The 18,561-nt window shown below is 40.9% G+C and overlaps 1 protein-coding gene across 2 annotated transcripts in view; it reads right to left on the bottom strand.

Annotated features, from left to right (window-relative positions):
- SERAC1 (serine active site containing 1) overlaps window positions 1-18,491 on the bottom strand; it is a 60,733-nt gene extending 42,242 nt beyond the window's left edge. The window contains exons 1-2 of one of the 2 annotated variants that reach the window (XM_072966117.1): window positions 18,358-18,467; window positions 15,648-15,792 (exon numbers count right to left, since the gene is read on the bottom strand). In XM_072966117.1, coding sequence (XP_072822218.1) covers window positions 15,648-15,670 — 23 coding nt within the window. In that variant the 5' untranslated portion in view covers window positions 15,671-15,792; window positions 18,358-18,467. Of the gene's footprint in view, window positions 1-15,647; window positions 15,793-18,357 lie in introns of both variants that reach the window. The other variant, XM_015246654.3, reaches the window with a different exon arrangement.
- Window positions 18,492-18,561: the final 70 nt, after the last annotated feature.

The raw sequence follows: 18,561 nt of genomic DNA on the forward strand, positions 1-18,561 counted from the left end.
AGTTTGTCAGAAATGCTTACATAGAAATGCATCAGGATTACACTCTGGTGTTCCCTCCCTCTCGAGGACGTTACAACTCCGAGTAACTCCCAGCACTTGAAGGGGCCCGTGTAAGTAAGGTACTCTCAAGCCTAAGTTTCCTAACTCCACAGGAAATCCACCCTGGCCGACATACATATCTTTATCTGCATCACCTTTTCCAGATTCCAAGTGGATTTTTACCTGCATTGCTCTTTCCTGTTACTGAGGGAAAGGTCTCACTTCTTTCTCAAAGGGAAATGTACTGTTTGTGTTCTAGACCCCACCCTTACACTTCCATGGGGACCTTGATTCATTATCTGCGTCTGCCTTCTTCATCTTCACGCACTTCCTCTCTTTCAGCTGTTTCTACTCCTCCTCCCTAAATACTAGAAGTCCACTGTTCTCCCATCAAAACATAAAAATAAAAAACAAATGATTGGGAAAAAACCCCAGAACTCTCCCTCTATCCAAGTGCCCTCCACTTACTGCCTGTTCTCTCACCCTCCCTGAGATTCTTTCCCCAGGGTGACTTCCTCCAACAAAGAAACAGCCCTCCCTAAGGTTACCAGTGAGTGACATCTTCGTTGCTAAGTCCACTATTCAGTCACCATCTTCCTTTCTTTGTCTGAAGCATCTGACTACGCCCTACTTTTTCCTCTAGCTACTCTTCCATTTCTGGCTACTTCATTCCATTACTCATTCAACAAACATTTACTGAGCACCAATCACCTGTCAGGGACAGAAACTTGAGATGTGAAAAATGCAGCACAACTCCCTGCCCCTACTAAGCTTGGAGCTGGCTCTGCTGCCTCCACCCAGCCCTTAAATATAAGTGTTCCAGTGGGTTCTACCTGTGGTCCTATTTTTCCTTCATGCTACATTCTCTGGCTGAGTCATATCAGTGTTTTCATCACAAAGCTTTACCTGTAATCCCGATAACTACCTCAAGTCTCTCTGTGCTGAGCTTCAGACACATAGAATCAACTGCCTAATGCACATTTGACTTTGAAGCACCACAAACACCTAAAACCCAGGAACATCAAATGATCCTGGTCAAATCATCAAACCAACTCTTAAAAGCAAATATCCCAAGACATTTATTACTAAACCACAGTTTCCCCGTTGATTAGAAATGACTCCTTCCTACACGAAGGTCTAATCTATCTAGGGTCCATTTCTGGAGAGTTTTGTTCTACTGATACATTTGCATCAATGATATAACATCTTTCTTAATTTACATACTTTTAAAACAAGCCTTGATAGCTTCTAGAGTGAGCACCCCTGCTCCCATTCTTTTCGGGACTGTCTTGGCTACTGGAACTTTCAGTAGAACTGAACTGAATTTACAGATTAATGTAAGGAGAACTGATATCATAGAGGCCTTCCATTCATGAACAGTATATCTGTAAGTATTCTTTTAGATTTTTTGTCATTTTCTTCACAACGGTTATGCATGTTTTTTCTGTTTTTTGCTTTCATGGAAACATCAAATGTATATCAATGTAGAGAGAATAATAAAATGGACTCTATCATTCAGTTTCAAAAATTATCAACACATAGCCAATCTTGTTTCATCTATAACTGCTCCACCCAATACAACTTTCACATGACAGACACTTTCTGTATGTGCACTACTAATGTGAAAATATGCCAGTGTGACTGAGGAACTGAAATTTTTATCTTTTTAAATTCTAACTAATTTCAATTTAAATAGCCACATATGGCTAGTGGCTATGGTAGTGAAGAGTGTAACCTATACTGTAACTCACACTCACTTTCCATCACCCTAACAATCAATTATTTTGAAGCAAATCCAAAATGTCATGTCATATTTAACTCATGAATACTGTAGTATGCAGCTCCTAGAAAAAAAAAATTAACCACCATTATGTCCAAAAAAAACCCCACAACTTAAAAACTAATTCCATAGTATCATCAAATATCCAACAAATTCTTCAATTATTTCATAATCTTTTGTTTTGCACTATTGGTTTGTTAGAATTAGGATCTAAACAAGGCCCATACGCTACATTTGGTTATTAATGTGCCTCTTTAAATTTTAGAGTCATTTCTACAATCACTGGTTTATTTAGATTTTCCTTCTTTAGTTTTAATATCTACTTTTCAAGAAAAATGAGCATTTAAGTTTTCAAAATCATTAACATAAAATTGTTCATACACCTGTCAGAATGGCTATCATCACAAAGAACATAAATAACAAATGCTGGCAAGTATGTGGAGAAAAAGGGACCCTTGTACGCTGTTGGTGGGAATGTAAATTGGTACAGCCACTGTGGAAAACAGTATGGAGGTTTCTCAAAAAGCTAAAAATAGAACTACCATGTGAACCAGCAATTTCACTGCTGGGTACATATCCAAAAAATCCAAAACACTAGTGCAAAAAGATAATGCACCCCAAAGTTGATAGCAGCATTATTTACAATTGCCAAGATATGGAAACAACCTAAGTGTTCATCAACAGATGAATGGATAAAGAAGATATGGTATACACATACAATGGAATATTACTCAGCCATAAAAAGAATGAAACTTTGCCATTTGCAAGAATGTGGATGGACTTGGAGTGCATTATGCTAAGTGAAATAAATCAGACAGAAAAAGACAAATACTGTATATCACTTATATGTGGAATCTAAAAAACATAACAAACTAGTGAATATAATGAAAAAGAAGCAAACTGACAGATATAGAGAATTAGTGGTTACCAGTTGGGAGAGAGGAGGTGAGAAGGGCAAGACAGAGGTAAAGGATTAAGAAGTACAAACTACTATGTATAAAATAAATAGGCTACAAGGATATACTGAACAACATGGGGAATATATTCAATATTTTACAATAACTATAAATGGAGTATAACCTTTAAAAATTGCAAGTCACTATATTGTACACCTGTAACATACAATATTTTATAGCAACTGTACATCAATTAAAAAATGCATGGAAAAAAAGTTGTTCATGCCATTCTTAAAATATTTTTTAGCCCTAAAATTCCCTACCTTTTTGTTCCTAGCATTATATCTGCTTCTTCTTTTTTACTTTTGAGCGGTCTTGTAAAGTTTATTAATGGAAAAGATTTATCAATTTTTATTATTTATTGGTTTTGCCGATCATCTCTACTTTTTGTTTTCTATCTCTGCTCTTCATTGCTTTCTCCTTTCTTTCTTTTGATTCACCCTGTCCTTTTCCTAACTTCTTCAATAACACTTAACTAATACATTATGAGCATTTCTTGCTCTTTTGTAAAGGCACTGAAGACTATAAATTCCATTCTACGTTTTGCTATACTTCAATTTCACAGGTCCTGACATTTCCACTGTGATTTCCTCTAATCTGTGGATTGTTTAGTTTTATTTTTAGTTTCCAAACACATGAAATTTCTAAAGATTATCTTTTTATTGTGTTATATGACAGATTCTTTGGAATTGTGGAGACTTGCTTTGTTAGCTAGTTGCAGTCAATATTTATAAAATTATTATATAAACTTATTCTTTGTTATGGGTAAAATTTAGTATATCCATTATATCAAGCTTGTTAATTGCGTTGTTAAAAGCTTCTACAGCCTTACTAATTTCTGTTTCTATGATCTACCAGTACCTCAGAGAGGTTTTAAAATTTTTCATCCTGGCTTGTACATTTGTCAACTTCCCTTTGTCCATTGTTCTTTAATTCTTTTTTTGTTCACTCAACAAATACTTACTTGAGTCCCTATGAACTAGGAACTGTTGTAAGTACTGGGGATACAGCAATGAATATGAAAACTATGTACCTGCCTTCATGGATCTTACCCTCTACTGCAGAACTCCCCAGTCAGAAGCCTTACCACCAGGTACTTCCTCCCAAAAGGCAAAAATTATCACTCTCACCTGCATCTCGGCAAAGATAAGTGGATAAACATCTTGCCAACTAAAAATTGACACTTGCCATCTGCCTCTACAAGGATTAAGTCTCTACTTACTGCAGTTACTGATCTTTGGCACACCCTGAAAGTTGTTCAGGATGGCGATGAGGAATGAGGCACTCTGTGCTCTGGGAAAAACTGGTAGAACAGGCCTTCAGATAGTTATTCTTAGAAGAAAATTTTATGAGCTCAAATTCTTGCATCTCCTCATATCTAGAAAGCACTAAAATCATTTATGGTGACATCTGCTCCTCGTGACTAGCAGCAAGACTCTGCCTAAATGTGTGCTTGACTGCAAGTACCCCACTTCACTGAAATTATATATAATACTAACCTTCCCCCCTACTTCCAAGCAGTTTCTCAGAGCTGAGATGCTGTCTCCCAGGCTGGCAGTCCTCATTCTGCCCCAAATAAAACTTAAATAACAACTCTCATGTTGTGCATTTTTTTTTCAGTCAACAATCTATACTGATTCAAAATATGCTTTCTCAGTAATACATGGAAACCTGGAAAGAGAGGGGGCTGCTCACTTCTGAAAGGAAAGAAATCAAACATGCCCCAAGAGATCTTAAGATTACTAGAGGCAATATAAAAACTGAAGGAAGTGGCAAATATGCTTGCCCAGGACATCAATAGTCTGTCTAATTTCAAAAGGGTACAAAAGAGCAGATCAGGAGGCTAAAGAAGCAGCCACAATTAAAGTTCCTCTGGTCATGGCCAATTTCAAGTGGGGACCTAAACCAATTTAGTCCAAATACTCACCCAAGGACTCTGAAAGGTCAAGAGAATAGGAATCAACCCTACCAGTTTAGAACCCACAATCTGGCTAGTTAATAACCAAGAAAAGGTTTTGATTCCTGAAAGCTTAATGGAAGAAATGATTAGTTCTATACATCAGAACATGCGATATGAAATGGCACCCTACCTACAATGGATACAAGATTTTATTCAAGGACCTAATATGCCCAGGACTGTTCAAAGAATTATACATAAGTGCATGACTTGTGCTAAAAATAACTCTAGAAATGAGCCTCCTCCTCCCTCCTATGAGAGTTCAAGGGAGGGAGGAAAGCCCAGGGAAAGATGGGCAAGTAGATTTCAGTTATACCTAAGACTATAAAGGAAGGTTTCATTATCTGTTACGGAATGCAAGTTAACGTGCCAGGTGCACGGTGGGGCCAAACAAACTGAAACGTCGGAGTGTGGAGCAGAGAAAGGTGGACTGTAGGGCCAAGCAAGGAGAACAGATGATTTATGCTGAAAAACCCCAAACTCTTCGAAGGTTTTTAAGAAGTTTTTATAGGCAAAATTTGGGGTGAGGGTTGGAGGGTATGTGACTTTCTTTAGATTGGTTGGTGGTGACATAATGCATCAGTGTTTCAGGAATTCTGTTCAGCCTGAAGTTACCATTCTCCACCTGGGTGGGGGCCTAAGTTCCTGCAGAAGAACTCAGAGATATTGTTAAGTCTATTCCTGCACTCCAGTTTCTTGACTGCACCTCCTTTCTTTCTGCTTTCCCCTCCCACCCTGATTCGCAACTGCTTGAATCTGCCCTTTGGAACTCAGGGAAGGTCAAGGAAGCTGGATGAAGTCTATTTCCTACAAACAAGAAATGGGAGACACAGAAAGGATTTGTACCAGGGAGGGCCCCAGAAGGTCTTCTCCATTTCATATTGAGGCAGGAGGGAAAGAGGCAGGACACTTGCTAGATAAATGAAAAGGGGCACAGCTGCTGAAATGTTATGAAGACTAGCTGGAACCAGCTGAAACCTAGGTGGCTTTGAGACTAGTCTGGTCATTGACCTTCAGCTCACTATACCTTCATCGTAATACAAAAAAATCACTCCCCCTTAAGCCATGACAGTTCTGAGGGGGACCATGAAAGGCCAAAAAGTGGGCAGTGGCCCAATCCCAGGAAACCCCCACTCTTCCCTGAAAAAGCAGGAATATTCCTCCCACTGATTAGCCTATGAAATTACTTAACCCATAAAAACCTACCACCCCGTGCCTTGGGGCCACTGTCACTTTCTGAGACAGGCCACATTCTGCCTATGGAGTGTGTATCTCTCTAAATAAACTCACCTTTGATTTCCTTTGGCTGGCTCTTGAACTCTTTCCCACGCAAAGCCAGGAACTCTCACTTAGCAGTCTGTCCTAAGGACTCCTGTGGGTTCCTGGATGTGATACTTCCCTCTCTTGCAACAATATCTACTGGTAATGATGGGCACTTTTACAGGCTGAGTGGAAGCATTCCCATGTCAGACAGACAGGGCTTCTAAGGTAGTGAAGGCCTTACTCAAGGAAGTAATTCCCACGTTTGGACTTCCCAGCTCAATTCAGAGTGACAAAAGAAGTGCTTTTGTTGCCAGTATTACACAGGGTTTATGAGCAACTTTGAATAAAATGGAATTTAATGCATCCTGAAGACCCAGTAAACTGGGAAAATGGAGAAGATGAATTATACTTTGGAAAGGATTATAGCCAAAATCTGTCAAGAAACTAATTTAACATGGGACAAAATATTTCCAGTGTACTGCTTAAAATCAGGGCGGCCCCTAGAAGCAGCCTCTGAGTCCTTATCAGACACTGTGTGGGAGACCATTCCTCTATTCTGAACAGCTAAGCAGACAAACTTCTGATAAGATAAAAGAATTAGATAAATCAACTGAAAAATATGCACAACCTTAAAGTTCAGAATTATGTTTTATTTGGCAGACAAAACTGAGGACTTAAGCCTTGACGACAGCTTTTCAAACAGCTCTGAGAGACTACTCCGAAGAGCAAGGGAGATGCCAGGATAAACAGGAGTTTTGCAACAAACTCAGGTAGTTGGAACATCAAAAGATTACTGTCAATTAAAGATAACCAGACATCTCAAGTTAATGAATTTAGTACTTTTCTATGCATAGGAAGATGCAAGAGTCTGGGTTCACTGAAATCATTCCTTTGATATACATCTTAACTACCTAGGGCCAGTATCCTGTTTTTCTCTATCCTGAACCCCCTTTTCAGGGAACACAGTTGGGAGTCACTGAAGTGGCTGCTGGCTTGACTGCCACACCAGGCAACATTTTTCATCCACAGATACTATAAAATATGTACAAAACTGGGATTTGTTTTGAATGCTATTCATAAATTTCCTAATATCAGAATGAAGTACCCTACAGATGTCCCCCTCCATCAGATAAAACTGGGGAACTGGTAACTTTTAAAAACCTGGAAATAAGTACTCCCAGAAAACCAGCTCCAACCCTGATGGGTGGGGCCTTCTCAGGTTTTGCTAGTAACTCATTCCTGAAGGTGTTAAGCCTAGGATCCACCACTCCCAAGTGAAGGAACTTCCCTCCAGCGACTTCTGACTCCATCACCACATCAAAGGAGAGAACTGCTGCTCCCAAACGGCCCCCTGCAGAGTTCAGCTGGGAGTCCTTAACTGATCAACATTCTCTTTAGAAGAAAACAGTAAGAAACAAAGGGGATGGCTCACTACATTAAAGTAATAGCTGTAACTTTTCTGTTACTGGGGGAAGTCAACCTACCTGCATACCAAAACCCCTGCCTTTGTTTGATCCTGAAAGTTATTCCTGGAGACTGGTTCCAAATCTTTCTCAAGATAAAGTTACTTTACTCTTTCACTGTAATTATACTACTCTGGAACTCAAGTACTCATTTTTGTCACACTCTAATTTAGATTTAGCCTTTAGTACCCCATTTTCAGGATTTATTTACCCTATAAGGTCTAGGCTGAGGGGGACATTTTTAGAAATAATGTCATGCAATCGGCCAGAAAGAACAATCTATAACTCCCGAACTAGATATCACTGTGTGCCAAAAGGACTAGATGATGAAATTCTCCAGAGCTTGGGGTTAGTAAAGTGCTGTATGCCGCACGTTGTTTCGTGTCATAATATACTTTGCCCTCACACATACTAGCCTTGTATTTGCAAGTGAGCCCCACCCTCAAGATTACCTCCCAATTCTGCTAACCCCTGGCCAGAATCAGTTAGCGTAACCTAGTGGGTAAATGTTAACAATGCTCAAACCCAGAGGAGATCTGGAAGGTTATGGGGGGCCTTACGGACCACAGAAACCACCTGTATTTGGGCACAACCACTACTCATATTACTTTGGTCTTGGGAACCCAACACTTTTGGGTGGACACTCTTAACCTGAACTGCACCAAGCAATCACTTCCCAACTGAACCAGCACATGTGGTGGCTCAAGCAACACTGGCCACAAACTAAGAGAACAAAAAATGATATACTGGGGAAACCTGGGAGCCGGTTTAGGGGTGCTGAGTCAGGCAGAAATGTCCACCAATGAGTATGGTAATGGAAAGGCAAAGGAATTGCTAATCCAGGTAGGTAGATTAACAGGGGTACTATTTCAGGAAGAAAAGAGAAATTAGAAAGCAGCCTGGGAGAAAAATGAAGCTTTGAATCAATGGATAAATCAGGCCCATAAAATAACAGCAAAAAATGCCAGTCCTGGGAATGAGCCTGTTTAAACACCCACCAAAGCTTATTAAGCGTGTTGATCCATTGGAAGCCAAAGTGGCATCTAAGCAATAGCCATGCCCCTCCCACCCCGGGCTACGGGATATTTTGAGCAGTAACTGTAATTTACACCATTGTGCCTTGATGGCCCCAGTTCCCTGGATTAATTAAAAGGGGCTAGCAGGTAGCACAATTGGTAAGCACAGGGAATATTTTTCAGAGACGGCACATATTGCCTATGGGAAGCTACTTGGCCTGCTGAATAAAGATACTGGGCCCCAGATTTGGACACCAGTCTCCACACTGAGCTGCACTTTGAAAAGCAGCATTTGATTATGTCCTCAAACCAGTGGGACCTAAGAAACATTCTGACTTGGCAAGATAACATATGGTATATGGGAAAAGGAAAGTTCTGCTAAGACAAATCAGTAATAAGGCAGTTGTTCTATCTGGTCAGGATTGTAACAATAACACCTGCTGTATGAATGACACAGGGATCTGGCGCAATTACAGTACAGTTAGGAAACTATAATTTAAAAAAATGTATGATACCACTGATGTAGATGCCTATGCGTACTGGGAACTGGACTAACCACCCCACCCCACTACGCCATTGTGCAAGTCATTTGGCCTAAGGATAGACTGGAGGAAAAATCTGAACTAGTCCAGTGGGCCTTGCCACGGAGTACTACAGAATTCCACTGAGTACAGATAATGGTAGACAAGGGAGGAAAGAGAATAGTGCAACCAACAAAAGACTATGCAAACACTTGTTCAGGAATCATTGGTCGGTTTTTTCTTTTCTTTTCCAGTCCATGGGGAGTTTTGATTATACTAAAGAGATGGCTGCTCGCTTCCTGATAGTCATCTCTTATTTTTCCTGCTGAAGTGTTATTGTGAGAGGAGAAGGCAAGTCTATTTGTTTTGCAGTAGTCGAAAGCGCCACATGGGACACAGGACTTCTTTGAAGAAAAGGCTCAAGAATTTCTGTTCTCAAATCCTCCCCCCTTTTAAATGTCACCCCTATTCAGCAGGAAGAGCTGAGAGGTCACCACTATTCCCCTCAGGATTGAGTAGAATTACAAAAAAAGGGGTGGGGGACTGAAATGGAGCAGACCTATGTGGGGGCCTTCCTGGTGACAGAATGCCTAGGTGTCCCCTAATTACTGATGGTTAGGAAAAAAACTGTAAGAATATACTGTGGCCTCCTAGATCTTCCATAAGTGGAAAGAAAGAAATAAGCCGTAGAAGTTGATGGGAAAAGTAAGGAATGTAGAAAAAAGATACGGCAGGCAGGCAGGAAATAACCATAACTTAAACAATGAATCTGCCCCAGGGACTCCCAGTTCTGTCTCAAAAGTAAAGATAAATTCTAATGCATATTCCTCAGTTGTTCTGAAGAAATCAGACCCCAACCAGATCTCCATCTGGTGATGACCGTTAGTATGCAGCCCCCAGATCGGATGCAGCCTGAAGATTAATAATGTTAAGCCCTGTGATGTTGCCTGATTACCTGATCCCCTACCAAACAGAAAACTGCAGGAACTGTTCACATTCCCTATGACCCTCTCCCTTACCTTGCCTTTAAAACCTCTTCCCTGAAAGCCACTGCAGAGTTAGGGTTTTCAGGGCATTAGCCACCTGTACTCCTTGCTTAGAACCTTGCAATAAATGCTGTACTTTCCTTCACCCAGCAACAATAGATTGGCTATGCTGTGTGTGGGGCGAATGGACCCAAGTTTGGTATGGTAACACACTCTTAAAAGGTGCATAGAAAATCTCACATGCTCTGGGACCTAGGGCAGAAGCAGTAATTTGAAAGGAAGCTGGGTCAGACCTACTTGCAGATCCTGGAGAATCTCCCAGAGAGGCAGGAAGTAACTCCAGCTCACCCTGGGGGGTTAGACACTGGCTGCAGCCATTTTGGGGAGCTCATTCTACCATGTAGACACTGGTACTGGCAAGAGCTATTTAGAATCCTCTCTCTAGCTTATCAGCCTCAGGAACCAGCTTATCCTCGCCCAACAGCCTACACATATCAGTACTGGCAACCCTCAGGCCAAACAACAAACTGAGCAGGGAACACAGCCCCACCCACCAGCAGATAGGTTGCCTTAAGGCTTCCTGAGCACACAACCACCCCTGGACACACCTTGCCCACCAAAGGGACCAGAATCTGGCCCCACACACCAGTGTGCAGGCACTAGACCGAGGGCCCTGCAGCCAGAGACCCTGGAACCCAGTTCCAAGCACCAGTGGGAGGCACCAGCCCTAGAATTCCTGGCCCTGCCCAACATAAAGCCTTCTCTAGCCTATGGACCAGCCTCACCCACCAGCAGGCAGAGAGCAGCCATAGTACAACTGCATCCCCCCGCTAGCCTATGGACACAGCCCAGCTACCAGCAGGCTAACATCGGCCCTGGGACTGGCTGGGTCCTGGTCCCGCCTACTAACAGGCTAACACAAGCTTTGGGACAACCCAGACTCTATAACCAGCTGTGTCAGGAACCAGCCCCACTCACCAGTAGTCTGACATCATCTCTGGGACCCCTGGGACTTAAAGCCAGACCCCAGGACCTGTCTCTGTCTCCCAATGGGCCACCACTAGCCCCAGGAACTGGCATCACCCATTAGTGGGCAGACACCAGCCCCAAGGTTTCCTGGATCCCAACTCTGTCCACTGATGAACCGGCACTACCCTGAGGGCCCCCCACCAGGGTTCTATAGCCAGCTGTCCTGTGACTCAGCCCTGCCAACCCATGGCCAGTAACCTCCACACAAGGCAGGGCCTGGCAAACAAACTGGACCAGGGGCCAACCAAGCCTACCAGACCAGACCATCCATAGCAGTCAGCCCACCACAACAGAAGGACACATGCAGCCCACATGGGGACACCCCTAGAGCATACAACACTGGTGACAAGATGGGAGTGCACTGCTGGGACTCACAGGGCACCTTATACAAAAGGCTACTTCTCCAAGGTTGGGAAATGTAACCAACCTACCAGATACATAGAAATAAAAACAGCAAATTAGGAAAAAATGAGGTGACAGGGGAACACGTTCCAAATGAAGGATGAAGATAAAACCCTAAAAGAATTAAGAGAGGTGGAAATAGGTAATCTATCAAGAAAGACTTAAGGGTAATGATCTTAAAGATGATCAAAAAGCCTGGGAGAAAAATGGATGCACAGAGCAAAAAGTAATAAGTTTTTAACAAAGAGTTAGATGATATAACAAGCAACCACACAGAGATGAAGACTATAAAAACTGAAATGAAAAATACACTGGAAGGAATCAGTAGTAGACTAAATGATACAGAAGAACGGATCAGTAAGCTAGAAGACAGAGCAGTAGAAACCACTGATGCCGAACAGAAAAAAAGAAAAAAAGATGAAAAGAAATGAGGAAAGAATAAGAGACTCATGGGACAACATCAAAAGCATTAACATTTGTATTACAGGGATCTGAGAAGCACCATCTCAAAGCAGCAGAATATACATTCTTTTCAAATGCACATGTAACATTCTCCAGGAGAGATTACATGCTAGGCCACAAAACAAAACTTGGTAAATTTTAAAAAGTTGAAATCAGATCACGCGTCTTTTCTGACCACAACACTACAAGAAAAACAACTGCAAGAAACACAAACATGTGGAAACTAAACAATATGCTACTAAACAACAAATGGATCACTGAAGAAATCAAAGAGAAAATTTTAAAATACCTAGAGACAAATGAAAATGAAAACACAATGATCCAAAATCTATGACACAGCAAAAGCAGTTCAAGGAGAAAGTTTATAGCAATATAAGCTTACCTCAGGAAACAAGAAAAATCTCAAATAAACAATCTAACCTTACACCTAAAAGAAATAGAAAGAGAAGAACAAACAAAACCCAAAGTAGTAGAAGGAAAGAAATCATAAAGATCAGAGCAGAAATAAATGAAATAGAGCCTAAAAAAATAAAAGATCAATGAAACTAAAAGGTGGTTCTTTGAAAAGGTAAATAAAATTAATAAACCTTTAGCCAGACTCATCAAGAAAAAAATTAAGAGGGCTCAAATCTATAAAATCAGAGATGAAAAAAGGAAACATTACAATCAACATCACAGAAATACAAAGGATCATAAGAGACTACCATAAACACCTACATGTCAATAAATTGGACAACCAAGAAGAAAGGGACAATTCCTAGGAACGTATACTCTCCAAAGACTGAACTGAAAAGAAATAGAAAATATGAACAGACCAATTACCAGTAATGAAAGTGAATCAGTAATTTAAAAAATTCCCACCAAACAAAAGTCCAGGACCAGACGGCATCACAGGTGAATTCTACCAAACACTCAGACAAGAGTTAACACCTATCCTTTCGAAACTATTCCAAAAAAATTGCAGAGGAAGGTACATTTCCAAACTCATTTTGCGAGGTCAGCATCACCCTGATACTACAACCAAAGATAACAGGAAAAAAAAACAAAAAGAAAAGAAAATTACAGGCCAATATCACTGATGAACAAAGATGCAAAAATCCTCAACAGAATACTACTGAACTGAATCCAACAACACATTAAAAGAATTATATCATACACCATGATCAAGTGGGATTTATCCCAGGGATGCAAGGATTTTTCAATACATGTAGACCAGTGAGTGTGATACATCAGATTAACTGAAGAATAAAACCATACAAAATAAAAACTGTATGATCATCTCAATAAATGCAGAAAAAGCTTTTAACAAAATACACACACACACACACACACACACACACACAAGAGAATGCTACTCAGCCATAAAAAAGAATGAAATTTTGCCATTTGCAACAATGTGGATGGGCTTAGAGTGCATTATGCTAAGCGAAATAAATCAGACAAAGACAAATACTGTATATCACTTATATGTGGAATCTAAATATAAAATAAACTAGTGAATATAACAGAAAAGAAGCAGACTCACAGATACAGAAAACAAACTAGTGGTTACCAGTGGGGAGAGAAAAGGGGTTTGGGGGCAAGATAGAGGTAGGGGATTAAGAGGTACAAACTATTATGTACAAAATAAATAAGCTACAAGGATATATTGTACAGCAAAGCAAATATAGCCAATATTTTATAATAAATGTAAATGGGAATATAATCTATAATTGTGAATCACTATGTTGTACACCTGAGACTAACATAATATGGTAAAACAACCATACCTCAATAAAAAAAATAAAGCATTATATTTTACTCTCTTACATAACATAGTTAGCTGGGTTTAGAATTCTAAATTAACAGTAGGTTTCCTTAAGCATGTTAACCATACTTCTACTGACATTTCACCTGGTATTTATTGTTGCTCATGAGAAATCTGTTACAAGTCTTTTTGTTTCTCTGTAGGCAAAGTAATAAAGAGGTTAGGAAGGTTCTCTGTGGAACCACACTGGCTAGTTTCAAATCCAGTTCCACCAACAACCTGTATTAATTGTGTCTTTTATTTTACTATGCTTTGACATCTTAGTGCCTTGAGGACCCAGGAGATGACTGCCCCTTCAGAGGTTAGCTGATATCTAGAAATTGCAAACAACCCACCTGTGAGTACACCATTCATGTGCAAACCAACCAATCCTTAGTCCCTACTCCCAAACCTCCTTTATCCATCATACACCAAGTCAGTATTTCCCCTGCCCTGTATCAATCCAGGGCCAGGTATCAGAAAACTAAGGACTTTCCCTATAGCCCAAAGGCTGCCAAAATTATTCAATCCATCCAATCCTAAACTTGTTCAGCTTGACTACCCCGTCTTATCCATTCTTTCCCCCGAAAATCATAACAGGCTCTGGCCCATGGTTTCCCTTCACTCCATCTGAGCAATCTCAATGCCTCCCTAAGTGCACAGCATGGCACGCCCCCTCCTCTTGAAAACAATACTATAGTAAACTCTTCTTTCAAGACAGTTGTCTCTGTGTTTGTCATCTTACCACACGTGATTAAAACAAAGTCCTCAGTATGTTTTAAAACACAACTAGACATATGCTTATGAGCTAATTTACCTCTCTGTGCCTCACTTTCCTCACCTACAAAATGGCAATAATAGGACTACTTTAAGGAGTTATATAAATATGACATAATACATGTAAAGTACATAGAACAGTGCCTATTCCAAGTTCAGTGCTCAACAAATGTTACTTATTATCATGATTACTGTACTTCATCTGGCAGTTTGAAGATATTTGTTTTAGATGTTCTTAAGCTTCCGTATGTTATGTCTAGGTACTGGTTTGCTTTTATACGTATTGCTCAGGATTTGGAGTGCTCCATTCTATTTTTTCCTTCTGGTACTCTTATTGGGTATACGTTAAACTTTCTGATTCTACTTCCAAAGCTCAACTTCTTCCATATTTTCTAATTTTTTCTGTCTCTGGACATTTTTATGGATTGTTTCCCCAAATCTGTCTTACAATTCACCAATCTTTTATTTAGCTGTATTTAGCCTGCCATTCAATCTATCTACTGAGTATTTCAATAACTTTCCTTTATTTCTAAAACTTCTATTTGGCTCACTTCACACTTGCCTGCTCTTTTTACATTCTACTCTGCTTTTCGTCTTAAATTATGACAGATTGTGAAAAATGGTCCCAAGTTATTCCTTTTCCCGTATCTATGTTCTTTGGTAGGGCCTTCTCATACTGACCATGGACTGGCCTTACAACTGACTTCAAATGAGACTTGAGAAGCAATGCATACTGGGGTTTCTGTCTGTTCTGCCTTGGGAAACTTGTGACCACCAGCATGTAAAGACGCCCAGGTTATTCTGCTGGAGGAAAAGAGAAATGCTGCTCAATATCCCCCCATTAGCCCAAACACCAGTACCAACTGACAGCCAGCACAAACTGCCAGGCTTACGAGGTCATCCCAGACTAACTAGTCCCTAGCTGACCCTACAAACCCCATATTCAACCCTTAAACTTGTAAGCAATAATAAAATGGCTATTTTAGTGACTAGGTTTTGGGATAGTTCATAGTGCAGCAAAAAGCTAACTGATACATGTGGTTTCTAAACCTTCCTTTACACTTTGAACATACTTATTTTAAAGTTTCTGTTAGAACCACCATTTCTAATAACTGGCTATCCTTCTTGGTGGTCTATTTATTTATATGCTTCATAATTTTTGATTGAGAGCTCATCTTGAGTGGCAGTATTTCCTGTGAGTCCCTCTTACCTCTTGCTATGAGCAGGTGGCATCTGGAATTAAAGCAGCCATCTCAACCATAAGGCAGCATGCTAAGGATGGCAGAACAGCAAGACAGGAGTCCAAGTCCGTGATAATCATGGAGCTGCTGCCATACCAGCCTCAGCCTGCCTTCCTATAGAATTAGATGCATATTTAAGTCATTATTATATTTTCTATGTAATGCAGCCAAATCTAATCCTAATACATCAGTTTTAAATATCTATATGCCAGTGATCCTGAAGTTGTAACTCCAGTCACCATCTTTCCAGATGTCTATCCAACAGCTACTGGAACATTTCCACTTGAATGTCCAACAGGTCTTTCAAACTTAACTGTCCAAAACAGAATTCTTCATTTTTTTCTTCCCAAACTCTTCCTTCTCCTACTCTCATCACCACCAAGCAAATGGTAAGCGGTTTTTGATGATATATGGCAAATAATCTACCTCACAGGTCAAGAAAAAACTTGATATTGCCTTTCATTCCTTGCTTTCCCTTCACATTATCTAAACCAAGCACAGTAACTGCTGTCTGCCATCAAAACATATCCCAAATCCAGCCACTTTTCTCCATCTTCACTGTTAGCACTCAAGTGCATGTCACCACCATCTCTCATTTGGAGTAATACAACAGGATCCTCAATGGTGCTTTCTGTAACTTAAGAAATCCTTTTCAGAGAGATGAAAAAGTTCTGGAGAAAGACAGTAGTAATTGCTGCACAATAACATGAACTGAATTGCACACATTAAAGTGTTTAGAATGGCAAATTTTATGTTATGTGTATTTAACAGCAATAAAACAGACAAAAAACAGAAATCTTCCTTCAAGACAACATAGCCTGCTTTTTTTTTTCCTAAATATTTTTCACATATATCTTTAATCCATTTGGAAATTACTGTTGGAAATGGTGTGGAAAGGAATCTAATTTTGTCTTTAACCTATTTGGATATCACATATCTCAGCATCATTTATTGAACAGCCTGTACTTTCCCCCATGCTTTGTAATACCACTTAGTGGTAAACCAAGCTCCCACATGTATGTAGGTGTGTTTCTAAGCTCTCTATTCTGCTCCATGAGTCTACTTTTCTGTCCTTAAACCAATACCAGTAATTGAGACAGTAATCTCAATTATTATGGCTTTATATTGTTTTGATATCTGGGAGAACAGATTTTTTCTTCAAAATTGACTTAGCAATTCTAGGTGCTTTGCCTTTCCATATACATTTTACAGTCAGCATGTCAACTTCCATGAAAAACCATATAGCAATTTTATTCGGAACTGCAATGAATCTGGAAAACTGGGAAAAACTGACATCTTTATGATAGTGAGTTTTCCTATCCATGAATATGGTATACCTCTGCATTTACTTGGGTCTTCTTTTATGCATTTCAATAGAACATTATAAGTTTCTCACTAAAGGACTATGCAGCTTTAATTTGATCTATTTCTAGATACCTTTAGTATTAAATACTGTTATGAGTAGTATTTTTTAAATTAAAATTCCTACTTAGTACTAGTGTATAAAAGATTTTACTTCAGAAATCTGCTTGAATTGAAGGCCATTTCTGACACCCTCTAAACCAAAGCAGCCTTTCCAGTCACTCTTTATCAGATCACATCTGATACCTTCTCATTAACTGAGGTCAGTGTCTCTCTCCCCCACTGTAACTAGTTTACCATTGTATTTGCAGTGTCTAGAACAGGGTCTGGCACATACTGCACAAAATGTTTGTTGAATAAATAAATTGAAGTTTTAAATCTGGACGACTTAGAAAAACACAAGAAGAAAAGTAGATTTGGAAGTTAAAATGAAGTGAGAACTAGTTCAGTTTGAGAGGTGGAGAGTTACCACAGGTCATTAATGTGCAGGTATCAGGCCAGCACCTGGAGCACCTGGAGATCCAATGTGATGGAACTGATGGGACAGTCCAGGAGATAAATGCATTCAAGAAGAAAAAAACTGAAAAGATACTTGGGAAGAGCTATATTTGGGAGATGAGAGAGAGAGCGCGCGCGAGAGCGAGAGAGAGACAGCATGCGCAGCACTATGGAAACCAACCATAAGAGAAAGAGTTGAGGGAAAGAGGGAAATAAATGGAAAAGCTAGGTTCGTCAATCACATGAATACACCATTGGAGAAGTACAATTTTATCTTAAGAACAGAAAGCATGAACCTCATTTCTCCACTGGTGTGAAAACAATTGGAGAGAGAGCTCTATTAGACTATAGATCCTAATTTGGGGAAGGAACTAATTTTAGACCTCTCTGGGGTCTTTCACTTTAAAATGACAGTTACCCGTCTTAGACACCTATCAGCCTTCAATCTGTTCAACCTCTCGGTCAGAGCTAGAAGCTGTGGTCTGGAAGGTTCCGATTTGAATGAGGTGACTGTTTCCTCCTCATTTTCATCATCTTTCCCTGACCAAAGCGCCCGGGCTGATGGTACCGGCAGGTGCTCTTTGAGCTTCGGAGAGGAACCAGAGAAAAGCGGCGACCAGGAAACAAAAGTCGAGTTGCAGAGTCTGGGAGAGAGGCCCTCACCTCACGCCGAGCGGCGGGTCAGCGGGTCAGCCAGGGTCCGTGCGTCCTCACGGGGACGCACCGGCCGCGCCCCGTCAGCTCCCTCCCCACTCCCCGCAGTGCCTGGCTTCGCCGAGGCCCTCGCCCGCCCCTACGAACCAGGCCTTCCCTTCCTACCTGCCGGCACGCTGACTCGGCCTGCCCCCAGCCGTTCACCCGGGACCCGGTCGGCGGGGAGCCCACCCCTCTCCGCGGCTCCCAGCCCGCGCCCTACCCCGGCGCCGGGCGGCACGTGACCGCGCCCTCACCGCGCCCCGCCCCGCCCCGCCCCTCGGCCCAGCCCGCGCCCCGCCTCCTGCAGAGGTGTTCCGCCCACGGGAG

This window comes from Vicugna pacos, chromosome 8 (genome assembly GCF_048564905.1).
Source record: "Vicugna pacos chromosome 8, VicPac4, whole genome shotgun sequence".
In the NCBI taxonomy this organism is placed as follows: Eukaryota; Metazoa; Chordata; class Mammalia; order Artiodactyla; family Camelidae; genus Vicugna; species Vicugna pacos.